The following is a 27,434-nucleotide window of genomic DNA, read 5'->3' as shown; positions in this document are numbered from 1 at the left end:
AACTCCTCTCTGCCAGTCTGTAGTGGAAATCATCTGCACATGAGTTCCCAGCAATATGCAGTGACCTTTTCCTGCGCTACATCTTGGAGTAATTTTGAGAGGAGATGCAGGGCTAGGCTTTTGCCCTTTGTAAGCCGGGAACTTCTTGGACTTGCTGTGTGTCACAGGGTAGGGACTACCTCTCTGGTAGCAAGCAGGTATGGGCCTGTTGTTTACTGAGCTTGTGTTCATAACCCTGAGAATTCAAAAATCCATAAGCATGCTCAAAATAATCCTGACAGTTTAGAAATTTGGGAGTTTTTTAATTAGCACTATTGATCTCCCAGTTTCTGAGCACTTGTGATGTAGCAGAGATCAGAGCTTCTCTCTGTTCTTTACAGCCTCAAGAGCAAGGTATATTTAGAGGCTCAACAAGGCCAAGTGAAAGGTCCTGCAAATGGGTGGGGGCAACCCTTGATATTGATACCGGGAGGAAGGGATTGAGAGCAGCCCTGCAGAGAGAGACTTGGGGGTGTCGGTGGATGAAAAGCTGGATGTGAGCTGGGAATGTGCGCTCACAGGCCAGAAAGCCAACCATATCCTGGGCTGCATCAAAAGAAGAGTGGCCAGCAGGTTGAGGGAGGTGATTCTGCCCCTTTACTCCGCTCTGGTGAGACCCCACCTGCAGTACTATGTCCAGCTCTGGGGTCCTCAGCACTGGAAAGACACAGAGCTCTTGGAGCGGGTCCAGAGGAAGGCCACAAAAATGATCAGAGGGATCGAACACCTCTCATTTGAAGACAGGCTGAGAGAGTTGAGGCTGTTCAGCCTGGAGAAGAGAAGGCTCCAGGGAGACCTTATTGCAGCTTTTCAATACTTAAAGGGGACTTATAAGAAAGATGAGGGCAAGATTTTTGGTAGGGCCTGTTGCAATAGGACAAGGGGTAATGGTTTTAAATTAAAAGAGGGTAGATTTAGACTAGATATAAGGAAGACATGTTTTACAATGAGGGTGGTGAAATGCTGGGACAGGTTATCCAGAGAGGTGGTAGATGCCACATCCCTGGAAACATTCAAGGTCAGGCTGGACGGGGCTTTGAACAACCTGTTCTAGTTGAAGATGTTCCTGCTCTTGCAGGGGGGTTTGGGCTAGATGGCCTTTAAAGGTCCCTTCCAACCTAAACTATTCTATGATTCTATGGTTTTAAATTAAAGTAGGGGTTGCCACAGCCACATGATTTGAAGATGTAGTGTCTCAAGTAGAGTGTCAGATAGTGCAAAAGTTCTAGATAAATAAAGACTGTTGGCGGCACTTTGCTTTTTCTGTTGTTCCTGACTCTGCTAAAGCAGTGATTTGAGGTGATTTTAAGTTCACCTTCCTGCCTTTTCCTGTGCAATCACTTTTTCCCCTTCCTGGCATCAGTTAGTTCCCTTTTGTATTTAGTGCTCCTTTATATCATCAGTTTGCTTATCTGAAAAAGCAATTTCCCGGGACCCCCAGCTGAGTCCTTGCAAACCTGCCAATGTCCCCAGTCCCATAACAAACACACACAGTCAGCTCCTCATACCAGGACCTCCTGAGGTACCTCAGAGCTTCTCCAGCTCTGCTTTGGGTACTGAATCCCTTTGGCAGGAAGGAGCAGTAGCCTCTAGAAGGGACAGGCCCAAAGGAAACAGACGAGTACTTGTAGCCTTTGAGACGTGGGGTCAGGGTCCCTCCCTCAGGACAAAAAGATCAAAAAGATGCCCATAGCCTCCAAAGAGAGGCCTGGGTTGGGACAGCAATGTCCCAGAGCTGTTGGAGATACCTGGTGTGTGAAGGGCAGGTTCAACAACTAGCCTGCTAACTAGCTGTTAGCACCTCTCATCCTGCAGCTATGCAGAAGCCTTTTCTTCTAAGTAGCTGTTTTGTGGTTTTTATGTATTTAAAGGTGGCAGCTCCTTTGAAGGGGTCCACACAGGAGCCCTTGTGCACTCACCACAGGTTTCCGTTGCTTCCCTGGTGTCACTCTAATGAGTTTAAATATCAAGCAGCTTAAAACATACAGAGGTTGTCCCCAGAAGGGGTGAATAGTCAGTGTTTTATATTCATTGGAGCATTTCAGCCAGTTTTAATCACAACAGAATATGTTTGCATCTGGTCCCAGTCCTGTGAGTCTTCCCTCAGTACTGTGGAGTAATTGAAGAATACGATTAAAGGTAATTATTTTAATTGCCCATTGACTCAGAAAGATTTCTGTTAGTGCTGAGTAGAATCTGGTCTGTAAAGGAAGGCCCTTGTGGATTTCCTGCATCAAGACAGACTGTCAGCAGCAGCAGTGCAAGGGATGCAAATGAAACATCGCTAGCCCCTGCGAGCACTGCGTGGCAGGCTGGGATGGGGGGAACACCTTTTCTAACTGAATGCAGAAGGCAGAGTCTGTGCATTGTGGCAGTTTGCCTGTGACACATTTGGGCTCGTTGTTAGTCCACAGAGTGTTCTACCCCAGTGTAATGTCACTGACTGTGCTGAGCCTCCTGTTTGATACAGTTGTGAGGGAAAGCACAGGGTTCTTCTATGGCTTAAAGCTTGAAATATGAGAATCGAGACCATATATATTCAATAAGGTGAAATACTTAACACCTAACCTATCCAAAACCAGCATTTTTGTTGGAGGCAGCAGTAAAGAAGAATGATGGTCTAAGAATAATAATTAGGTCACCCACGTTGAACTTGGAAAGCACTGTCTGTATTCTCTGCTCTGCTGATCCCGTGTTGGCCTTTGGCACAGCACTTGGGCTGCTCCATGTCTCATTTCCTCTCTCTGTAAAGATTGGATGTGTCTTCTTAGGAGTATGTGAATTGCTTTCATGCAAAAAAAGTGTTAGTAGTGACTACACAAATTCACTGATGTAGTGACAGGGAGGGCAAAGGCCTTTGTGATTTTTTTATGTATAAACGTACAGTATCTATGGAATTGACTACTTCTGACTATGGAAGGAAAATATATCAGAAGATATTAAATTCAACAGGACCACTTCTGGCTTAGTGACGCTAAGCAGAAGTTTGCTGTAGAGCAGTAGGGTATTCTAGGAAAGCATTGGCACGTGCTTGCAATGCTCTTAGACTTCATCTAGATGTTTGCTATCAGACCCTGTGACAAAGAGGCTATTGGAAAAGATGGACTTCAGTCAGACCTGGGCTGGCTATTCTAATATTTCCTGTCTATAATGAGTGCGATTTTCAGAAGTCTGAAGCCTCCATAGGTCCTATTTTTTAATTCTGCAATGACAGGCACTCTGTATTTCAGACCTGATCTGTGCCATCATATGGTATCATACTTCTTTGTCTTTTCTTTAATTCACGCTCCATTCATGTATCTTTTTATAGGTGAGTATAAACATCCTTTCTTTATCAAGTTTGCTGGGTAGGAGGTACTTTTCTTTGCTTGTGTTTTCCCATTTTTGTTGGTGAGTCAAAGCATTTTTAATAGTCTTAGTCTTTTTTATTTGATTAAGTGCAGTTATAAGAAACAGAAAAAAATAATACTATTGACTAAAATGATCTGATTTTTCACTTACAGGCATGAGAGAGGCCAAGAAAGATTCAGGTTGTGACTGTTTTGACTATTACAAATTTTGCCATCCTTTCTGCTTGGAAGAACTGAATCAGACTCTTCCCCATACTGCCCAGAGCAGATTTGTATCAGTGAGGTCTGGCCTAGAGGACTCCTCCCACAGGCACTGCTTTTCTACCCTACCCCTGCAGTTCTACTGAGTCCAGTGGATTTCTGCCCAATTTATTATAGTGTGAGAGAGTGCTGCACCAAGCTGTGTGGCTCCTTCAGTTAGTCCCAATTTACAGTGATGCAGCTGACAGCAGGATTTGACCTGAATGATCCCACTGTTGCTGTGGCACATGCACTGTAACTAAAGCCAACGCTGCATCGTTATCTCTTTAGAAGTGTATGCTGTGTATGCACCTCTTAGCTCACTTCTTGTGTGTACAACTGTCTCCTCTTCTGAATAACTCTATTCAAAAGCATCATTATGTTGCTGTGCATCTGCCATGAGGAGACTGCAGGTCCAGCGTGACCTAACTGGGCATGTGTCCAAACCCTGACTCTGAAGTCCTTCCCGCTGTTATCCATTCAAGGGAGTGCCAGTGAGCTCAGGGAGAGGTCGAGGTGCTCAGCATGGGCAGGAGGAACCTGTGCTGGACAGGAAAATAGGCTGCATCCTTCATCAAGAATTAGTGGAGCTGACAGTATCTTTTGTCTTTTGACTGAATGCCTCCAAAATGTTCCCCTTTCATCTAGTTTTCCTTCACTGACTACTTTCAAACATTGCCGTACAGCTTGGTCCAAATTCAGGAGCTGCTGATGCTGTGGGCGGTGCTGGTAAAGCTGGATGTAGGAATGGGCAAAACCAGCAGTTCTTTGGGGTGGAAAAATAGTTGCAGCAGCCTCATTTGTCTGTGCAGAGTCAGGCTGGCTGCTACAATTGCGGAGTGGGAGAGTTAGGCTTTTTTGGGGCACTGGTTGCTGCTGCACGGCAGCCCTGTGCAGCAGTAGCAGTTACCAAGTGTGCCCAAACCTCTCAGTGGCAGCAGAACCAGCAGCCCTGGGGGTCCCTTGTCCCCCCGCCGTCTGTCTCAGTGCTGCCTGTCCTATTCCCATACCCAGGCAGACAAGGCACACACCAAAAGGTTTTGGGAACTCGTAATCTATTCCCCACCCTTGCCTGATCAAGATTACTAACCTTAATTCTCCAGACCTTTCTCCTTTACTGCTTGTAACTCCCTTTTTTGTTTATTTTCTTCTTTATTTCCCTTAGTGTACTGAACTGATGTGAAAAAAACATTTGTGTGAACAAATAAGGCAAGGTAATAGCTTCCTTCCCTGACCACATGCTCTCTTCTGTTCCAAGTCTTAATTAAAATGGTACTAAAGGAAGCAAATCAATTAACAGATACCTTACAAGATGGTTTATTCACTTACACATGTACACACACAATTACTTACAAGTATCACATTACTGCTTTAGTTTATCTGTTAGCAAACGCTGCTAATGAACTGCAGTGTTACTGAACTGGGTAACATACACCTAGGAATCCAGGGAAATTATTGCAATATATCAATTTCCTCTGAAAATAACCCTTACATTTTGTTGTTCAAAATGTGCAGAAAAATTACTACCCAGTTTCCTTTGCACACTTGGAAAGTTACCTCCTTTGCTAAGGTAATATTCACATATTCAAATCCTTTCAGTTTCAGTTACAAGTAGTACAGTAGCTTATTCTTCATAGAAACAAAATTCTGATATATCTGCTCATATGCTCTGACAGTGTGTTAACTCAAGTCCCTGACTCAGCACATCAGCTCTGCCTTTAATGTCTGGGGTTAATTGCAGCTTGTCACAGTCTGAAAGCTGATTGTTGCATGGGAGGCCCTGCCTTCCATGATTTTTTGAGTGATATTTCTTAATATTACACATAATTTCTGGGTTAGACTTCAGTCTAGTATTTACGTTTTGGGGGTTTTTTTGTTTGGTCTTTTTTGGTTGGATAACTTCTGCTATATTACAGTAGTGAAGAACTGGAAAGAACTTCATTTACTATGATCTGCCACATAGCTAACTGAGAGCAGACACTGGCTTAAAAGTTAACTTTAAGAACGTATATTCGATTAAAAAATCCATTTGTCTATAGACATTGGCCTGAGCTAATGCTATGACATAACAGCTATACTTGTGAAATATGGTGAACATCATGTAATGTTGTGTGTGCCATCTACCTGAGGCCCTCAAGCTTTTGAGTCCTGCTGGGTTTCCTCAGAGGAGCTGTAAGAGTAGCAGAAGCTGCTCAGCGCAGCATTGCTGCCACCCAAGTGCTCCCAGAGCACCTCCAGCTGACGTTTGCTGCCCTGTCTTTACAAGCTGAAATACAAAAATCTTCCTGCTTTTCTTGCACCTTGTGATGACAATATTTGTTATAATAAAGCATTCCTGAAAGAAGTGGATTTAAACAGAATAGAATCTATGGCATTATTTTCTCAACTGAGACCAAAGCCACAGACTTACAGCTTTGGTGAAAGCTGGGAGGTGTTTACAAAATAACTTTGGTTTAAACCATTTAAAATTATGTCAGCCATTCTGAATGTTCTGAGACAAAGCTCTATTTTTTCTTGTTGTCTTTCCCACAGTAAGAAGCTTGTAATTGGAGCCAGGCAAAGCAACATTGATGAAATAAAATTCAACAGAATATATAAGGCTAGAACAGGAATGAAGGGACTGGGAGACCAAAATTAATCACAAATTCTGACTGAAGCTAGTGCATTCTTTTGTACTAAAAAATAGTGATGAGTGAATTTTGGAAATGTCAGATTAGCTTGTTTGTAGAATGTTGACGTGAAATGTTTCATTTCAGATGTCCAGAAATGGGGGAGTTTTGGGGGGGAGGGGGTACACAAAACTGTTTTCATTTCAACATTCTAAAATCATTAAAAACATTACTTCAAAAAGAAATTTTTAATTTTAAATTACCACAATACATTTAAAATGGCTGAAATGAGCATTACCACCTACAGTTAAACAAAAGACATCAGTCCTAAAGCTAAAAAAAATTATAATTTTAGTGTGAATGAAATATTTTCATATTAACACAAAACATATATTTCCTGAAAAACTTGAGAAGCCTTGTTTTGAGTCAACCTCAAATGAATGACATTTAAAGTTACTTCAGTCATTATTTACCTATCTTGAAGTACAGGTGTGACCATGAATTCACCTGTTGAAATATATTGCTACCTTTTTGATTACCCTGTATTTAATTGATTTTAGAAATCAATCATATACTTATCACAGACTAAACACAATCTATTAATGAGCAGAGCTCATCTATTTTATTTTCCTCATACATTTCCTTCATATATATGCTGTTAGGGATTGCAGGCTTTTTGTGTGCAGGTGATTGAAGTTAGCATGCACTATAAGCTCTTCCTGTAATCAGTCGATCCGTCTTTCAATTAAAGAACAAAGAAAGGAGTTGGTATTGGTGAGATTCCTGCCTGTGCACAAGAGACTTCTATCGATTCTCAGACCAGGTAACTGTCAATTGCAAAAGGATTATTGATCGTTTGTACTTTGTTTTCCTAGTACATTGACGTCTCTGAAAAGAAAGAAACATCACAAGTTAACAATAACTTTCTGGCTTTAGTTTTACCTGGAATGATCCATAGTATTATAGTAAAAGCTGAGCTGGGAGATTGTCAGATAAAAAATACAGGAATTGCTGAAAATTATTAATAGAGATGCTCGAATTACATTTGTGAAGTTTCTCCCACTTAACTTTTATTTTCCTAGATGTTTCTTTGTATCTGCCCTGGTTTTGGCAGGGATAGAGTTAATTTTCTTCCTAGCAGCTGGTATAGTGCTGTGTTTTGGATTTAGGATGAGAATAATGTCGATAATGTGCTGATGTTTTAGTTGTTGCCAAGCAGTCAAGGACTTTTCAGCTTCTTGTATGACCCTGCCAGCGAGAAGGCAGTGGGTGTCCAAGAAGCTGGGAGGGGACGCAGCCAAGACAGCTGATCCAAACTGGCCAAAGGGTTATTTCATACCATATGATGTCATGTCCAGTATATAACTGGGGAGTTGGCCAGAAGGTGGCTCAGCTCAGGAACTAGCTGAGCATTGCCTTTGAGTGGTGAGAAATTGTGCTGTGCATTGCTTGTTTTGCATATTCTATTGTTATTATTACCATCATCACCATCAACTTCCTTTTCTGTCCTATTAAATTGCCTTTATCTCAACGCATGGGTTTTACTTTACTTTTTTTTTTTTTTCCCTTTTTGATTCTCTCTCCCATCCCACTGGGGAGCTGGGGAGGGGGGGAACAAGTAAATGGCTGTGTGGTTGTTTTAGCTGCTGGATGGGTTAAACCACAATAGATCTTTGGAGGTACCTGTTTTTCCTAAGTGAATTAACAGAACAAATAAAGATTCTGGCTGTTGTGGTGACCTCCAGATGCTCACTTCACTGCCAGGTAGGAATACACTGGCTGCAAGCAATGCATTTTAGGGCAGCATCCTGCTACAAGAGCTGCTCACAGTGTTACAGACTCTGGATTATTGTCATTCCGGCTGCTTCCCAGTACTGTCTTGCCACGTGAGGGGGGAGCAGCTCAGCAGCTCCTGGATCCGTATTGTGGCTGCATCTTTCATAGCTTACTATCTGGAGTACCTGCTGATGGGGGGGCAGCTGCATTGCAGCATAGTTGTGCCGTAACGCAGACAGCCTTGCAGTATGCCTGGGCCTTACGTTATGGTATTCCAGGTATAGCACTGGGAAGCTGGGGGACAAGGCAGTTAAATGACTTGCCTTAGGCCATGTGGAGCATTTGGCAGACCTGCAGGCAGATCTGGGCTGTCAGTAAGAACTCGGGTAACCTCACAGCCTTTATTGCTCTGTGACCTTTCCCTTTATCTAAGTGGATGTGCCGTTACAACTTCTACGTGTCTGCCTGGTACTGTCACTCTATCTCCCCGCATCACCAGACTCCTGCTTCCCCAGAACGTACCTGTTCTGGCTCGATCCCATGTTTGACCTGCAAAGTATAGAAAGTGAGATATTAACTGTGACTTTAAGAGCAGTAATCAAAGATGAGCATTCAAAGAATCAACACATGAGCAGCTGGGGAAATGCAGGAATTTTTAATCCTTTCCCTTTTCTTCACGGCTCTTAATCTTTTTCTTCACTGCTCTTACTCAGTTTTACTCCATCTAGCGTCAGTGCTTGGAAATAAGATCTTTTGTTGTCTTGCAGCTCTCAACTTGTTTATATTCTTAGATCTCATGACTCCACTGGGAAATGGTATTTATTGTAGTCCCTTTCCTTCAATACTACTTAAGCATTTTCTGGTAACTTTGCTAAAGAAAGAACTGACAGGAGATTTGGCAGCCAGAGACATGCTTCTCATAATTTGCCTCCGTCTTTTTTCCTTCTTTGAGAGAAATTTTGTCACACGTGTCTTTTTAGAAAGCTGTGCTGAAATTTACTGATAAATAGTACAGGTCCTTCAAGGCAGAACTCTTGGAGCGTAAGAGATCAGGGAACTGAAATAAAATGATCTGACAGACTATATACACGATCTTAAAAAAGGGATCTATAAATAATCTTATTTTCTGAGAAGTCACTGAAAAAAGGCTCCTGGGGACCATCTGAAATTAGTGATTCCTTTTGCATATTTTCAGTGTGAACTTGTCCAGAAATTCAATAGGATACAGGAAGTTCGGTGAGTTGGAATATGCAGGAGCTCTGATTTGATGCTGTTCTTTCCTGGCTAAGACCTGTGGCACTCTGAGTCCCTTGTGTCAGGAGGTCTTGTTTTGTTTTGTTTTGTTTTGAAGCTGTCCTTTAGCTATGATCGCAGCTTTCATTCCTAGCTAATCCCATGTTGTCGCCTCTCTGACAAGCCCTAGTCAACGTAAAACTACTCAGTCTGGATGGCAGACAGGTGCTGCCTGGGAGCAGAAGACTCTCTGCTGGGTGGCATCTAATATTTGAGTTACCCTGGGTGTCTGTTGACAGGAGTGAAGAGGGTACTCTTCCAGAAACATTTCTGATTTTTTTTTTTTTTTTTTTTAAATCAGCAGCTTTCCCTCACAGCAGCTCCAGGGAAAGGTAGAGTTACTCATTTATTGCTGGAATCAGTGGCACCAGCAAGTTTGCCAGTAGAGACCATGATAACTGTGGAAGGAATTGCCTCTGACAGGTGTCTGAATATTACCAGGAAAGCATTCTCCTGACTCAGCAGGTTTGGGACCAACTCTTACAATCAAACGCTTTAGAGCTATTCAAGACTAGCCTCAAACAGTTGTGCAGAGGGGTAGGAAGGAGTAAGGATTCCTCCCTGTTTGGCAGCTGTGAAAAGGTCAACCGCAAAAGCAGCTCCCAGATATGAAGGGAGCACAGGCGTCCTGGGCCAGATGCTCTCCTAGGGAATGTGGAGAGAGGCCAGGGAGGAGCAAAAAATAGCCAGAAGTGTGGCTCTGCCTGTCAGGCTGGTAGCTGGCATCAGTGAAGTATGCTGTGTCCTGGAAAGGGGTTTAATGAATTAATCTCACCCTAACAGTCTGGGCTACACATATGCATATATATATAAAAAACTGTCTCTGTGTGCATATGTGTCTGCATATGAAGTATTCCCTCCATTCAGGAATGGTGCTAAGAGGAACTGAGAGCCTGAAAGTGCTACGGAGTGTCTTAGTGCTGCTTTTTAAAGCCTGGTGTCCCCAGCACAGTGCAAAGCTTAGTGTCCTTGGTTTTGAAGTGTGTGATATAAAGATTAATTTCATTTTATGGAAAGGGTAACCAGAGCCAAAGTAACTTGTCCAAGGTTGTTCAGAAGAACAAATTCAGCTAGACAGGACAGTGACAGAACCAGGTAGAAAAGCCAGTTTATTGTTCTAGTAACTGTTGACCGTTGCCTCAACACAGAATGGGTATGTACATTTTGTTTCTGCAATTGTATATGTGCAAGGAGTTGAGACAGCCATTTCTACTGAGATCATTTGCTCGTTTTTTAACATTTACACAAACACACATGGAGTTGTTTGTGTAAATGTTACATACTGTTCATACTTTTATGTTTATTTGCAATGGCATGCATTATTATGGTGTTTTGTGCAGCCTTTAACTATTTTTCATTAAACTCAGTTCCCAGGATGCCTACTCAGAAAACCTAAGGCAGTGAATACAGCGTTCAGTCGGTCAGCCCTCCACTAATCCCTACAGCTTTGAGCAAGGAATCGGGCCTGCTCCAGTGTATCAGGCTCATCTTGTGCAGGTGCTGTCTGCTCCTCAGTGAAGTGCAAATGGACTGCTGCCTGAGAGGCAGAAGAGGAGGTAGCCCTCCAAGTTGTCTTCCATTCTCTTGATAGTTGTTCACTACTGATACTTGGCCATGGTAGCAATGTGAAGGGAGGTTCTGCAGTCAAAGCAGACCACAAAGGAATAATTTTTGATGTATTTTGCAAGGCTCATTTAAATCATGGAGGAGGCTAAGTGTCTTTGCTGGCTCTGTTCTTCCTTATTTGCAAACCTCTAACAACTTATGAAAACTTTGTTGACCTGATGATTGGGTTGTTTGTAGAATGTATTAGTTGGCAGAATGAAAGACCTTGTGAAGGGCTGCTTGGAGAAAAAAAAAAAAAAAAAGCGACAAGTGAAAGAACAGCTTGGGATATAGCTGAGGGATGTTAACAGAAAACATTCTAGTCTTTGACCCCAGAGGTGTCAAAGATTCTGCTGGATCCACACAACTGATTTTTCTCCAGGTCCAAGAAGATGACACTGACAGTCATAGTTTAAAAGGAATATTCCTGGGAGAGGAAAAGAAAAAAAGAGGCTTGTTTTAGGAGAACAAAGACAGATGCAGGAAACTCAGTGGTTCTGAGGAAGTTGTCTGGATTACTGGGGATTTAGAGAGAATAGGGGTGCATGTAGGGTACGGCTAATTTTTTCCCTTTGATGTTTCATGTCTGTTGTTGCAAGATGTTTTATGACCATGCATGATAAGGTTACTTTGAACTGTTCACAGGTCCTGTAGGGAGGAACTGTAGCACTGAAACTCAATTTTGCCTCCTCTACAAGTCCAGAAAATACTTGGGGCCAATAGGAATGGAACTGTGGAAGATGAAAACTCAAAGCTAAAGGATGCACTCAGACAGCCCAAAACAAAGACAGGGATGCAGTCAGTCTGTCCAAGAGCAGTGGTCTGCAAGGTGTGGTGGGACCTGTGGCATACTTTGTGTTGTATAAGCACCACCATTTCTAGTCCTCCACATGAGAAGAAACAGATACCTTCAGGCTACAGACAAGGGGTGAAGAAAGCCCAATGGGCATGGGAAAGATAGCCTGGATGGAGATGGGAGAACAGATGGACTAGGAGGGAAGAGAGCTCTGCCATCTCCATCAGCTACAGTGATGGTCATAAGCAAGTGAAAGCTGGATAGAGTTTAAAGCTTTTTTGCTGTGTTCTCCAGTGCTTTTTCTTCTCTGCTTTCCCATATCCCCCTGCCAAGCCTTGCTCTTTCCAGACCAGACAATGTTTTCTTTCTATGGGAGGAATGTCATGGCTGTATACAAGGGCAAAACTGATCTGAGTGGGGAAAGGGAGGTAACTGGTGGGCTGGGGCAGATCCACTGGGGTGTGTTTTTGTGGGACTATATGAAGTGATTGTTGTGCCAGGGAGGCCTGTCCGTGCTGCAGTGTGAGCTGCCTTCTGCCAGGTGTCTTTCTGACAGCTGAAGCTCTTGGATTTTGTTTGCTCTTAAAAAGCATCTTGGAGGATTTGACCTGTTCCAGGTACTGTTCTGCTAATGCAGAAATGAGACGCATCTCAGGAAGGACCACCCATGAGAGATCCATCAAGTGCCAATGGTGTTGAATTACTTCTGATAACTTTTCCATTTCATAAGTCACTGGTTTGGGGTTTTTTTTCTCCTTTTTCTTTTTTTTTTCTTTTTTCTTTTTTTTTTTTGCAAGACTAGTGAGTTGAGTTTGCAATTTAAGTCAGATGCAGTCTGAGTGAATGGTAGGCAGAGTCTTATATTACATTTAAAGAAGGAAGTGCTTCTTGAAAATTAGGATTCTTCATTGTTAGATGTCCAAAGGCCAGGCTGGGAAGAGACCAAGCAGCTGGGACTCTGCACGAAAGGCTAAGCCAACTCACCTTTTCAAACAATTCCTTATCAAGATTTGCTCTTCTGGTAAGATTGGTAACACTCCAATGCTTTCCTCAGAACACCAGTGACCGTACTTAAATTCATTTCCTATGCCTGTATTTCTTACTTGCATCCCATGTGTTGGAAGAGATGAAACAGAAAGATAAAAGACAGCTGGATGTAACTGAGGGAGCATGTTTAAGCAATAGGAAACTTGGAAGGTGGAGACTGTAATCTTGCAGGTAAAGATGGGATGCTACAGTGCCCATCTCCTGGGGGCATATCACAGACATAGATTTATGCCTGTGCTTCTTCATATCCATCTGCAGTTACCAATGTTTGTTAGTGCTTTGTAGTGATTGACAATTCAGTGGTCACATATTTTGTGTAATGAGTCATTCATTTCATCTCCTTCTGCAAAGGTGTCCAAACAAATCCTATGTTAACTTTTTAATGGGGGGTCTCAGCAGGAAGGCCATGTCTTGAATGAAATGTGGAGAATGAACTAGCCTCATTCTGCTATCTCCAGATTGAAAAGTGAGATACCTTACTGCTGAGAAAAATGTCCTCTTAAAGTCAGGTCAGTGCAAAGAAAACATCTATCTTCAAGTCTGAATTATTTTCACAGGAGGGAATTACTTCATTGAAAAGTAATTAAAATTCACAAAAGTTGCTGTAGCATGGCTTAAAACAACCAATACCAGTCCCTGTTTCCTGCTCTCTTTGTATAAAAATCTTCTGTAGAGAAGACATCTTGGTTACTCTGATTAGGATAAAGATAATTCCTTTGCTGATATATTTTTGGCATCGTGCTATTTCAAGTACTTTTGCCATTGAACTTGCCTACAGTAGAGCAGCAGTATGTGCTTGCATCTTAAGCAGATATGATTTCAATGGATAGTAGAGAGGCTGAGACGGTATCACTCCCTGGCTGCAGACTGAATGTATAGTGTTACGTGTGAATAGCTGATGCAGTGTCTGAGTCGCTGCGATGCATTTCAATGCCCAGCGTCCTGTGCAAGCTGTGGATCTTGATCCTTCTCCTTTGTGCACTGCTCTTCCAGTGGCATGTTCAGACAAGGCCAAAGTCTCTTTTCTTTCAATGTGTATTTATTTATGGATTTTGATTTGTAAATTTTTGGCCCATTTCCCAAAGGACTCCCACTCGTGGCTTTCTCAAGTATCCTAGCATCAAAACTAGGTATCCAGTTAAGTTTATTTGTGAGCTCAGACTGCAGTGATTGGGCAGGTTGCATCTCTCACTTGCAGATGATAGTATCAGTGATATGACTCATGCCTACTCAATTGGCTTCCTGTTTGGTAAATAATGCGTTCTGCAATTCACTGTATTACAGACCATTTTGGACTAAATTTAGATCAGAAAGAACTACTCTCCTCTCCAAAACAGGAGATTTTTCTTTCTATCTGACATTAAACCTCTTTGAAGGATATGAAACTGTTTCATCAGCTCCTATTCACTATCTCTGTCTGTTAGTGCAGCTGGCTACAGACCTGAAGGCGACCAAATGTTAGGAAAAGTGTTCTTGGCTCAAATGTTTAGACTGAGACAGTTCTGCTAGTTGGAAGAAACTGCAGCTCAACATTCGAACTTGCCCAAACCTAGTCTTTGCCATGCCATCCATCTCTGATGTTTGTATTTTCCAAGTGGATGATTTCACCTCCTATGTAATCCATGGCACTGTTTTTAGAGTTAGACAATGAGAAGACTGGAGGCTTTCAAGGTGTGATAACATTCCAGGCCCTCCTCCATTTGCCTAAAGAATGCTCTGATTCTCAAGAGTACCTTGTGATTCACAAGCATAGTCTAGCAAAGGAAAGAGAAGTCGGTCCCTTAGAAAAATACAAAAGAATATCTAGATGTTGCTTTGGGTAAGAAAAGAAAATCACCGATACGCTTGGCACTTGGCTGATGAAGCCTCCCTCCTCTCCTCCATCAAATATCAGAATGACTTGTGTATTGCATTTAAAACCTGATCTGCTGAGTGATTTACAGGGAGCCTGTAGAACCCAGTGAGTGGCATAGGGAGTTTTGGTATGTGCTGTTGCCCAGGATGTGTTGAGGCAACAGATTCCCTTTTTCTGTTGCAGCAGGTTTAAAATATGTACCTTTTCCTTTTTAGCAAATGTTCTCTGTCTCTCCATCCTTCTCCTTGTCTCTTTCTTTGTCTCCTTCTGTCAAAATAAATCTGGCTGCCATGCACTGTAGTTAACTCAAAATATCGCTAACATTAAATGTGCCCAGACATTTTTATTAATACATTAAACTTGCATGAAATTTTTAGGCATTATAATTTAGCAAGCTTACACCAAGATGGCATTTGAAACTGACATGAGCTATTAATTAAAAAAGAGGACATTAAATAATTGTCAGTTGACATCTAAATTACTGTTTTGTTAGCTGAGGGAAGCTTGCCTCAAGCGTCTTTCTCTTCTAAAGTGTTAGTAAATATCCCATTGAGTTTAAGGGCACCCCATTATGAACTGATTGTTTAAATCTTAATGTTGTATACCTGACTAAATAAAGTGGTGAATGCTGTTAATTATTTCACAATGAGCTGTCAGTGTCATGTGGGTGCAGAAACACTTCTGGTTTAAGTATTTGGGAAAGTATCAAGGGGGGCACATCAGAATCCTTCCTGATTTTAGTGGAAACCTATTATTGCAATGTTGGTTAGGTTCAGTATCAGCTAATCAGGGTTCTAGCATGAGAGATTATCTGCATCAAGGTCTTCAACTGGTACGAGGCTGAGCAACTCCATCAACTATGATGGTACTGTGCTGGGTGACACCCACTCGGAGTATGTCCCAACTAGGGACAGAAATTAAGTGGCTTGAGGTGCTTGTGGGAATAATGATGTGAAATTTAAACCAAAATTTGGCTGAAGGTGAATTTTGTGAGTCCTCTATCAGTTGGATTAAAGTATTTTCCTGCACAAACGCTAATAATTATCAATGGTCAAGCTGAAGATGAAGTTGTCTGTGGAAGATATGCCAATTCTCCTCTCTGATCCTAAGGGGATGGTGTCTTGATTATCCCTGAGGGTTTCACGTTACCTGTATCCCTGAGGGATTCAGGATGGCTGTATGATTGGTTGGAGTTAATGTAGAACCAGGTGATTTCAGATAACGGACTTTGCTTTATCAAAGGGTTTTCTAGGACTAGCCACTGGCCTAAAAATGCCATAAATTAGAGTCCCCAGGGAATTGAAGCAAGTAGCTAAAATCAGTTTAGACCTAATTATCACATGTCTCTCTGGTGACTTGACTAAATGGGAAACTATCCCTATGACCAATGGGGAAAATTAAATCAAATAAAAATCAACATACAGCTTGGATTTTCTTGAGGAATCTCCTCGGTATTTATAATACTGTAGCACTTACAGTGCAAGTACTCAGCATAAGTAATATTTCAATGCTCTTTTCAGGAAATAAAGTGGGGGGATTGTGGTGGCTTTGTGTTTGGAAGTTTTGGAGATTTTTTTGTTTTGGTTGCCGTTATTAAGAATGGCTACCTCCCATACAGCTCCTTTGCAATATATGCCATGTTTTAGATTCCAACATATAACACCATTCTTTGGGTCAAGTTCGGTCCTACAACAGAGATGCCAACATGGGTGAGCATTCTATGGAAGGCTACCACATACTTCAGTTATTACTTGTGCTATAAAGGCCCAGTTCCAACCTTTAAGATATTCCCGTTAGGTACAGGCCAGTTTAGCATGTCAACACAAACTCTACGATCTGGAAAGGCCCTACCCTGAAGAAGGTTAGGAGGAAAGATAAAAAAATACATTGAATCCTGTATGCTGTATTTCCTTTTGATTTTCTGTGAGTAGATTTCTTGGGTTGCAGAATGATGGTGCAAAACTGACTAAGCTAGTTCTGCATCAACCATCTGAGATGCGGAAAAGTATAGCTTTGCTTATAAAACAAAGAACCATATATACTTTCTTGCTAAAAATTGATGCTCTCTCAAGGATATCTGCATTTCAATAATCCTACTGAGAATTAGTGTATGAGGGCATTTTAAAATGTTTGCTATGGATCTGGTAGTGTTTTTAGTGTCAGTAGTTTCCTCAAGACCAGTCAAATGCTATACTGTTTCCTTAGATAATCCCTGCATTATAGAATCCCTGAATAACCCACCAAGGAGTAATACATAGATGCCCTGAAGTGAATGAGAACAATGATTTGTTAGTAAATTACTCACTGCTACAGTAGAATTGAAAAGTACAACTGATTAAAAAGCAATGGTGGATTTCCAGTCATTTTCTACGTTAAAAAAAAAGTCATCTTTAACATATATAGTTTTGCCCCCAAACATTGTGAAATTACAGCTTCTCTCACTGGTCAGTGTCGGTGGCTTTAAGGCAGAGAGTTTGTGTATTGTGTCACGTTTCCAGTGTTAAGACTAGAATTTTGGCATGAAACTGGAAACTTCACTCTACCTTCTAGTAAATGCCTGTAGACTGCGACAAGGAATCATCAAAGGTAAGGTCAATGTAAGGTCGTCGTTAAAGATGTTAAATTTTGCTGCCATGACAAAGTCAGTCACTTCCCCTAGAAAGATCAGAGGATGGTATCGTAGATGTTCAAACTGTCTCCAAAGGAAAATATCACACATAATAAACAGCAAGGGGAGATAGAAAAGTCCAGTGTGGAGCAGTTCATAGATCATACCATCTGCATTTCATCCAGGTAGTAAATCTACTGCCTTCTGTGTCTCTTCTTGTCTTTTCCCTCTCCTCCCTTTATTCCCTTTTCTCTTGACTCTGCTCTCTGGCTTTTCCGTTTCGGCTTAGCTCTTTCTCATACCCTTCCCATTCACTGCTCTGTCTATACTGTCCTTAATACACCAGAAAGTTTACTGGGTATTCTAAGTGTGTCCTTCTGGCCATAAAATAGTCCTAATCTATTTTAGGTTAATACACAGAAATTAACAGTGTCTTGTAAGAGAATAGTGTGTTACTAGAAAGGAAACATTTTGTAACAATTAGCTGTGTGAGGTTGGGGAAGTGCCTCCCTGGGAAAATAGCAGACGCTTCACAGCTGGGGCCCTTCTCTGTTGGACAGGCAAAACATTGAAGTACTTGCTGCAAGGGTGCCCTTGCTTTGATCTTCAATTGAGTGTTTACATAAGTTGTGCTGTCTTTATGAGGAATAACTGTGATGGGGACATCCTTCTATCCAGTTCTCTGAGAGAGGCCAAAAGCCATTTCTTAGGTCATTGAGTACAGCTGTTGCCTTCAGTTCATGAGAATGCTGATTAATTAATGTTTGGGGTTTTTTAGTCACTCATAAAATATCTCTAAGGGACACAAAAAAAGCGCCCACATCTGTAGATTACCGTGAGCCAACAGACAACTAGCAGTCCAGAGTCCCTGCTCCTGTACATCTCCATCCTATTGCCTCTCCTTGGAGGAGATGAGGAGTGGCCATTGCCTGAGTAGTCTAGCACTGCCTCTTCTGCCTGTGAACACATCAGGTGCTCAAAACCTAAAATGGTCTTACTGTTTCTGGATAGCAGGGAGGAAGGTGAAGGGCCAAAACACACCCCTTCCAGCAGGAATGTTGCTGCATGACCTTGGCCTGTAAGAGCCTGGCGTGAGGGCAGCTTTCAGAACTGAGATCCAGACACAGTAACTGGGAAATTGTTGATGAAGCTAATTACCCTTGTTTACATATATATATATATTTATCTTAAGGGCTTGTAAAAAGTAATTATCCCTTAAAAATGCTTTTTAAAAATGAGTTTGTAATTATAATGCATAGTACAAACTAAAAAAATAACAAAACTTTTTGAAGGATTTTCTTTTTTAAAAGAATCTCAGTCTGCTAGGATTTCTTTCCTATTTCTGAAGTGTCAACACCCTGTTACAAGGAATTTCCTTCTTCCACGCAGATCTACTAGATAGGCTGCATTCATGGTCCTCTAGAGGCTTCCATGTGTGTTACGTGTTATCATTCAAATCACAGTTGTGTGATCATGCATAAGGAGAGAAGTTAAGCATTACAGTTTGTGCATCACACCGCCTCAGAAAAAGCATGGGGCAATGACTCTTACCTTCTATCCATTTTGCCATCTGAGTCTAAAAAGAGAATAGGAAAATGTGGTTAGTTAAGAAACCAGGAACAGAGTGGTGATAGGCCTGCCTAGAAGTTGTGAGGATGCAACCAGGAAGAACACAGCTGGTAAAGATCCAGCTGTCCTTTCTGAGGCAAAACTCTTTGATATTAGTAGTGTCATGCAACCTTCCTAAAGCCCTTCTTGATTCTTCCAGCTGGACCATCTCATGTCAATTTTCTCAGAGCTGTATCTTTGCTAATATTTTGGCTATATTGAGTTTGACTGTAGACATATCCAGAGTGTCATAAGAAACAACTCTGAGGACAGATGCTTGATGAGAATAAGGTGGAAGCAGTTTCCCTTTGGGCCTGCTATGTAGTGCCACTAAAGAAAGCATCAGCCATTTGTCTTTCAGAAAGTAGAATCATATTGTCATTTGTATCCTCATGGGGTATCTGGGGAGTCTGTTTACAAAATTGTGTTTTGAAAGAGCAGCGTTTGCTGTAAATAGGATGGAATTAGGTCCTGACTGATAGGCTGAGTTCACCATAGTAGTACTGGGCCCAGAGGGCTCAGTCTAATTCACTCTAAGCTTAATAGTTAAGATCACTGTGCTCTCCTCTTTACTAAGCAAGAGTCTATGACTACTGTTGAATCGGTGTGTCATGGTGCACTGCTGACTTAGTAGGGTTAGACAGTTCTGGATGCTGGAAAATTACCTCTCACTTGTCGCATGAAGGTTAATGCAAAAATCTAGCAACAGAAGCAAACGTTTCTGGATACAGTGGATGGACAAGCAGCTCCTAGTCCTGTGCTGTAGCAGTCTGACTGAGTTCACTCACTGTGTTTTCCTTTGTTTAATGTCTGACTCCTTTTTCATGGTGGAAACTGGCTACACTTATCAGAATTTCTCTGTTTTTAAAAGTGGACTGCAAGAGCTGGGACTTCACTTGCAACAAGAGCTGCAAAGCTGGTTTTTTTGAAATTCACCACAGAGGTGCCATAAGCAATGCTTTCAGTCCCCAAATTCTCTTATTATGTTCACTCTTCTTTCAGTAAGGATTATTTCCCCGCATATTTCATGAGATTGCCTCACTGCTATAGTTTCCTTCCAAGTCAAATTTTCACGTGCTACTAAGAGTACAGACCTCTCTTGACCAGCAAAACTTAGGTTGCAAAGATTTGCCTTAGCAAAGTCTCAGGACTCTTTTTTGCAAAAAACAACAGCTTATACTGATGTTCTTGTCAACCTGATAGGACTTTGCATTTCCTCATTTGCCACTTTCTGCTGCTATTGTATTTGCTATGCTTTTTTATTTCTAGCTCTTAACAGCAGTTGAGTGTTACTGTGTGTTGTTACTTCATTCTGTAGATGACAGTTGTATTTCAGCAGCGGAAGGAATCATCACAATATTTGTTCTACAGTGGTCTGTGAAGTACTTTAGAGTCCTGCCAAGAGAGGCTCTGTGCAGACGATGGAGGGCCATGGACCAGCATTGCCCCTTGGGAGGCCCATGGAACAAATTCTGCCTGTCACTAGCTTCTGTCTACTAAAGTGATGGGCATTATTCAGTTTAAGATTTTTTTGGATTTGAATCCAAAACCATGGGTTGTAAACTGCTGGTCCAAAGTCAAAAGGAGCTGTTGCTACCAGCAGTTATGATGTTAGATCAAAGAGCTTTTGCCTGTTTCAGGTGAAAAACATGCTTTTCTGTGGCAACTTGAAAACCAGTCACAGTAGAAAAGTTATAAGGAGTGTTGCTATGTACTCTGATGGAAACTGCATATCTTAGCCAGTCACATTTGAAGAAAAAGTCCAGAATCAGTGAAATAAATAGTTAACTTTAGCTACGAAGCATGAGCAAGCCTCTTGCCCATCCTGCAAATCCAACAGGCTCTTTAACTTAAGTTGAATAGACAGAATTTTGTTTTAAAAATTAATTATTCTAAAAGATATCCAGGCAGTATGCTGAAGTGAATTCTATTTCTCTTGTAAGGCTAAAGAGCAGAGTTTGTTATACTGAAATGTGAATCTGCAGTTCCAGGGACTCCAGCACTTCAGACACTTTTAAAATAGTTCTTCAAAGGAAAACCAGAGCTGTAGTACATAGACAATTCCGAACACTGAAGCTCAGATCTGCTATATCAGAACATAAGGAGATCTAGATCTCTGGATAGGAAATTGGGAGTATTTTTTCTTACCTTCAAAGACATTGTCAATCATCTGTTTTTTGATCATGCAGATTATTACTGCTACAAACCCAATTGCTAGAAATGCTCCCAGAGTAGCTCCTATAATAACATATGTGAAATCTGCAAAAGTTGAGAACAAGTCAGCGAGTGTACCCCATTAAGTAATAAATACAGTCTTTGTGTTTCAGATGTGACACAAAGTTTCCAAAGTTTAAACGTGTCCAAAAAACTTTAAAAAACAAAACCACAACAACAACAACAAAAAAAACCCCAAACCCCAATGTATTTATTCTTCAGAAGGGCCTGATGATGCTGAGCCAGACTAGGTAACTCAGAAGAGTCTACTCTTTCAACTCCCTGCACATCATGAAACCATGTGAACCTGTGGCTAAGAGGCTCAATGCTGTTTTATGGTAATGAACACCTGTAGGCTTTTGTGCGTTCAGGTCTCAGCTGAATTTTAAACCTAGGGCTCTACTTTTCTCCCCAAAGTGAAGTTTCCCATCCTACTCCCTTGCCACTCTGTATCCTGCCAAACTCTTATTTGTGCTTCCCACAGCTGCACGTGCACAGCTTCATCTCTACCTCCCAGTTCCCGGCCTCCTCCCCTGTCCAACTGTTCTGCCTCTCTAAGTCTTCACCGGAGGAAGCAGAAGAATTTTTAAGTGTAAACTATGAACCATATTGTGATTTTTGCATCACTGCGTGTACATAAGGATCCACTTTCATCTGTCAGGCAGGGGGGTGCCTGTGTTCCAGATATGTCTTCCCTACGCTTGTTATATTTACCTAGAAGTAATTTAAGCAGGATTCTGCTGTGCTAGGCAAAGTACTAGCACACTATCAGATTATTATCTTTTATACATAAAAAGTGCATAAAGTCGTCTCAGCACGTTCATTTTTGTTATATTTGCTTTGCCCCTAACTTCCTGTCTGGAAGTGAAAATCTTGCCATGAACTCACCTATTTCCTCCTCTGAGTTTCCAGAAGCATAGACCTTTGCTCTCCAAAAATCTGAAACAGAAATATTTTAGCCTGTTAGGACATGAAGGAGAATGGCATATCGTTATTTCCAAGGGGATGGATGATCTTGGTAAAGCTTAAGAAAGGATCTGGGGCTTCCTGGAGTAGTGAAGTGCCGCCATCAGTCAAGTTAATAAGGACATCCTAGGAATGTGGCCACCACATGCCAGTTTTTGGACAGAATAGAAAATACAATTTTAAAATTTTATATTGTCTTAGCACTGTTTCCCTTCCAGAGTTTTGTCACTGCAAGTCTGAGAGCTATATGCAAGAGAAGTTGCTATAAATCAAGAAAAAGATTACAGATGCAGTAAAGCTAATAAGACATGCCAAGCAGAGAGGATATGGCACACCCCAGCACCCCTCTCCAGAAAACATGAGTCTCAATCCTGCCTGTAGTTCCAGTCTTCAAAATGTGATTTATTGCTGGCAAAGAAAAGAATCTTTTCCTCTTGCAAGAAAATGTTATGGGCTGGAAGCATCCTATTCAGAGACTCCTATGTCAAGTTCCCTGTGCATCAAAAGGACACCTTCTTGGCCCTTCCTTTCTCTGTAAAGCCGCTGAGCTGTGTTGCCTGATGCTCGGAGCGTGCAGACTCTGAGAATGGACTGGCTCTGAAGAAAACAATTCATTCCCACATACTTTTGAAGGAAAAGGTTCAAAATTTTCCAAAAGTCAAGAAAAGGGAGATAAGTCATGTTTAGTATTTATGTTGCTTGCTTATTATAGGAAATTGCTAAAAATGTACACTCAAATGTTGGGTTTTTTTTTCAGTGATGGACATGCAAGGATATTTCCACCAAAGTCTTTTCAAGTAGCTCCAAATGACATAACTGGTGTGTAGCTCCATGAGGTGTTTGGAGCATAAGAAGGCTTTAAAGGCAGATACGACTCCTGCATTTTAAAACAGTATACTGTGAAAGTTTGTTCTCCTGTACGTGCTTCAGGCAGAACATGAAGTCCTCTCCTACAGCTATCCCTCTTTGTCACCCAGGTAGTGGATTGCCAGTACATATGGGACCTGGTAGGGAAGATAGCTGGTTTGCATGCAACATTGCCTTTTCATAGGCATTCCCCACTGTAGTGGGGAATTGTGAGGGAGTATTGTCTGACTGAAACTCAAGTGAGATTTTAAGGTCTTAAATGCATTCAGTTTTCCTACTACTAAGGTTTCCTATATCATAAGTGCCAGCTTGCCTCTCCTTTCTCTCCTCTACTTGTAGAGAAATAATTCTGTCTTATTCAGGTTTAGCGGGCTGTGCTTTCATTTCTTGTCCAGTAAAATGCATGCTAGAAATATGATTGAATAGAAATAAGCTTGAAGTATAGTCCCGCTTCAAAACCAGCCATTTTTGTACCTTTACAGAAATCCATCTTGTGTCTGCTTTTCAGACTGCTGAAACTCTCTTGAGCTGAATGTGGGCTCTAGGTCTTCTGTGGTTTTTTCAGAAAAATCAGATGTATTGGGTGTCTTACAACAGAATTGTTTTTATTTCCTGGTCTTAATCACATTTCTAATCCCAAATTTTCATAAGTTATGAACCAAGCTTCAAAAATCTGGACATGAGCTTAAAAAAAACTTGAGTTTTAAAGCAAATGTATTTTGGAACTATAATTCTGAGTTGAAAGTCCTTTTTTGACAAACTTTTCTTCATAATTAAAATGTCTGGAAATTTATTTTGTACAAGCAGAAATGTTTTCTCTCTAAAAACCCCATGACACTCAGAGAAGGGAGTTGGGAGGGGTGGGGAATCCAACTGTAGATATGATCACAAAAGCTAGCTATACTAAATGACCAAAATCAAAGTTACAAAGAAAAGGAAATTAAAGAAAAAAAAAAAAGTCTAAGACTACATAGTGGGTGTAAAAGCATAGCTCCTGATTTTCCAGATTAAAAACCAGTCTCTTTGCTCTCGCCTGTGAATTTATTTCATTATAAATTTAAAAAAAACCCCTTTCTTCCATCCCCTTAATTATTCTTTGTGCTCATATGAAGAATGTTTTAAATTCAAACATAATAAAAGTGATATTGTATTACTTTTATTATCCTAATGATCATAATACATAGACCTTAATGTATGCTTTCTAATGGAATTAAACCAGTGACATATTATGTGTTTTATAGCAGAAATAACATTTTACATGGAATATTATATGTAGGTCAGCTTAATATATTGAGATTAAATTATTAGTTTCTTTTTAAAAAGGGAGGGAGGGAAATCTCTGAAAACCCACAGGACTAGAGAGAACATTTCCAATTCATACTTTCAATATGGTTTTAATTAAGGTTTAATATCATTTACTGGATGCTGCTTAAATACCGTTTGCTTTCAAGGACTGTGTTAGATAGCTGGCTTCTGTTTGTTTCAGTTTCTTAGGTGGAAAGAAGTGGATGGACTAAGTCAAATACACACTTGTTGCTGTTTGACCTAGAGCCCATCTTCAGTTTAGATCTTTTGGGGATGTACACAAGCCCCCTGGTACAGAGGGGTTAGAAACGATGCCTCAAATTCTGCAGCGTTCCAGTACCGGTGCTAGCTTTCTGACCTCTCTTCTCTGTATACTGAGCTTAGACTAACTCCCATGTCTTGAAGACATGCTCTGGATTTGGAGATTATTTGCTTCGGGGTGGAAGAGCCTTGCAGATGAATTTGATACATATGCTCGAGTGACTCATGGATCATTTTTCAAAGGGTCTTGAAGCAACTGACAGTGCTTTCTCACCTCCCCGGTGTGCCTGGCTCAGGCGTAGCATGCATCTCGCACTCTATTAGAGATGTGCCCCCGGGGCCCTGGCAGCTCCCAGTGGCTGGTGAGAGGCACAGGTTGTGTCTTCAACTGGTGGGGAAAGTTGTTGTGTGTGTGTGTTGTTGGCAGCAAGTCTGGAGATGAGACTGCACACCAGACAGGTCTTAGGTTAGAAGCGGGGCGACAGAGAAGGAGTAAGTGTGAATCTGCTGCGGCAGCCTGCCTGAGGAGCCGGGCTCGGTCAGCTATGCTGGAGCCAGACGTGCAGCTGAGGAAGCTTTTGCTTCTGGCTGCCCACTGCAGTCCTCTGCCAGTAGGGTTACTTCCCTCAAGGTACATCTGCTGAGCAGGTGATGGACCCGCAAATAAATACGCTGGGCTAGGAGCCCCTGGTCTCTGATCTCAGTGAATCCCCAGGCAGGTTTGGCCCTCCTCAGACCTGCTGTGCACAGTGCTGGGCTAAGCAGAAAAGAGCTTCTGAGTTGCACCAAGGGATGTCCTGTTCTCCCTGTGCCCTCTGCTATGTAACTGCCCATGCAGTGCCTTGCAGCGAGGAAAGTGGTGCAGAATGCAATTTGGGCATAAGATCAGGGAGCAGGAATAGCTCACTTTCCCCACCTTGTGAGATACTGTGAACAACTCCCAGGCATAACCTGTGGTGATAAACAGCAACATGTGCCTTGTCTTTCTCAGTGCACAGCACTTGCCTTAGTCCCTTCGCTTCTGTTGCCTCCTGCTTCTATATGACTTTCTTCTCCCTTCCTCCCGCATCTCAGGTTTCTCCTCCTCTATGCAGCAGATAGTGGCTGGTCCTGTGGCACTGCAGTAGCCAGGGGTTCAGTGCCATTCATCTTTGGGGAAGGAAATGGGAATGGAAGCAAGTATCTGGGAAACCCAGAGGTAGGGTGGAAGAAAGGGATGGCTCCTAGTGGGTTTCTGAGCAACTCCAGAGTCAAATGTGGAATGCCCACGACCATAAGGAGGTTACAGGCAATGATTGTGCTGGAAACCATTCATGAAAGACATTATTAAAAAAAAAAACCCCACAGTATTTTGGCTGGTATTTAGTGTACCAAAATTTCCAGTTACATGTAAATTTCATAAGATGGGCACTGCTGGCATCCAGGCAAATGGAGTCCTTCCTCAGTCCTCAAATTAGAGACAAAATCCTTCTTTGTAGTAATAGATGAGGACAGGAGTCACTCCTACATGAAGACAGGATTTTTTTTTAACTCTAGTCCTTGCCAGGCACACCTCCATCCAAGGCCTATAGATTTGCCATTGCCTGCACCTATCCATGTAATAGTTGGAGGGATACTAATGTGTTTTTCCTTCTATCTATTGCAAAGTGCCTTTTGTTGTATAATATGTCTTGCTGCTCTTGATTCTGCATCTCTTTGCTCTTCATGAATGCTACTGTATTAAGTGGAACTTGTGCCATTTGGCTGTTGAGCAGTAACTAGTCAATAACTGGGGAGCAGTCATTGCTGACTTCACATCTGTAAGAATGGTTGGTTACCCGTGTACTGTGTGGTGAACAGTCTCCATTCCTCTGGATTCTTGGAAGTATCTATAGAAAGGTGCAGAGCACTTGAAGGGCCAACAAAAAAGGATGATGAGAGCAATAAATTCCTATGTGTACCCTGAGAAGGACTACAAGAGGATATAGCACTGCTGTAGATCTATGGATACCTTTGCTTGGAGAATCTGAGGCAGGAGCAGATATCCAGTGGATGCTAGCTGGAACAGCTAGTCTGCGTGCCTCAGGTGGGGCAAACTGCCCTTGTGGGATTCCCCAAGAGTAGATGATGATTTTCTATGAATAACTGCGTGAAGTAGGGTGGGAGATGTCCTTTAGGTAAGGATGAGGCTTTTGCCACCAGAGGGTGCCTGCCCCCTTACCTAATGTGTCGGAGATTGCAGTAACCCATGTAAACATCTGTCTTTGTAGCTGCTGCCAGCTCCATCCTCCCCATTAGTCCCAATGTTAATAAGACTCCTGCTGACACTTCCTGTCCGTAAGCCCCACTTCTTCCCTGCACTAAGTGGAGGTGAGTAACCGTGAAGTAAGAGGCAAGCTGCGAGGATGAGAAAGCCCTGCTTCAGGCTTGTAGGAAGCATTAGAAGCAGCCTGAGTCAGGAGCATCAAAGTCCTCTGAGAGCCACAGAGACCAAAAGTGGTTTGCAGATAGCATGCATACAGATCAACTTTTACCTCTACTGAAGAAGTGTTTTCTATACAGTGCTAAAGAGGGTACTCAGCAAGCTCTGCCATCTCATTTGCAAAGATGCAGGTATTTAACTTCATGGCATCTTCTGGATTGCACACAGCTGACCCCTTAGCATGCAGTCTAGGAAATGTTAGCCAGAAAACTCAGCAAAATACCCCACTGTCTCAACAAATGTTCTTTTTCCAAGGAACAGAGTTCTAAACAAAATTTTAAACAACATGCATATAGTTAGACTGGGAAATAAATAACCCCATCAAGCTCAGGAAAAAAAAAACCTCTCAAAAAGTGTGGAAAAGAAATATGATAGATTACTTACGTAAGAGAAGAAGAAATGCCATTAGGACTGATATCCAACTTGTTAGTAATGTCATTGTGAAGTTTTGCCAACAGAGTGGTTTCACCCAAATTTTCTGAATTTAGCTCTTCTGCAGTGTCTTTTTTTAAAAAAAAAAAAAAGAAGCTAGAC

At 41.7% G+C, this 27,434-nt stretch overlaps 1 protein-coding gene and 1 long non-coding RNA gene across 4 annotated transcripts in view; one reads left to right on the top strand and one right to left on the bottom strand.

Moving 5' to 3' along the window:
* The window catches only part of LOC142602607 (uncharacterized), a 21,238-nt gene extending 16,308 nt beyond the window's left edge, over positions 1-4,930 (top strand). The window contains exon 3 of the long non-coding RNA XR_012836355.1: positions 3,543-4,930. This is a non-coding gene — a long non-coding RNA (uncharacterized LOC142602607). The remainder of the gene's footprint in view (positions 1-3,542) is intronic.
* On the bottom strand, positions 4,931-27,434 carry TMEM273 (transmembrane protein 273). 3 transcript variants are annotated; one of them, XM_010306330.2, is made up of 6 exons: positions 27,285-27,434; positions 21,929-21,979; positions 20,975-21,085; positions 18,770-18,794; positions 8,537-8,563; positions 4,931-7,126 (listed from the first exon to the last, which is right to left on the bottom strand). In XM_010306330.2, the coding sequence occupies exons 1-6, from the start codon at positions 27,337-27,339 to the stop codon at positions 7,084-7,086; spliced, it is 312 nt and encodes a 103-aa protein (XP_010304632.2). In that variant the 5' UTR covers positions 27,340-27,434; the 3' UTR covers positions 4,931-7,083. The 3 variants fall into 3 exon arrangements, with proteins under 3 accessions (XP_010304632.2, XP_075614471.1, XP_075614472.1); XM_075758356.1 differs by lacking the exon at positions 18,770-18,794 and adding an exon at positions 17,154-17,265; XM_075758357.1 differs by lacking the exon at positions 18,770-18,794.

This window comes from Balearica regulorum, chromosome 7 (assembly GCF_011004875.1).
Source record: "Balearica regulorum gibbericeps isolate bBalReg1 chromosome 7, bBalReg1.pri, whole genome shotgun sequence".
Lineage (NCBI taxonomy): Eukaryota > Metazoa > Chordata > Aves > Gruiformes > Gruidae > Balearica > Balearica regulorum.
The sequence above is the reverse complement of the archived record's forward strand: the minus strand, read 5'-3'. Positions and strand labels throughout refer to the sequence as shown.

Coding starts and splice junctions, on each gene's coding strand:
- TMEM273 (XM_075758356.1), bottom strand. CDS start 27,339: ATGACATTACTAACAAGTTGGATATCAGTCCTAATGGCATTTCTTCTT. Junction 21,980..27,284: donor GGCATTTCTTCTTCTCTTAC/GTAAGTAATCTA, acceptor TTTCTGTTTCAG/ATTTTTGGAGAGCAAAGGTC. Junction 8,564..17,153: donor CTACAGGCATTTACTAGAAG/GTAGAGTGAAGT, acceptor TATACTTTGCAG/GTCAAACATGGGATCGAGCC.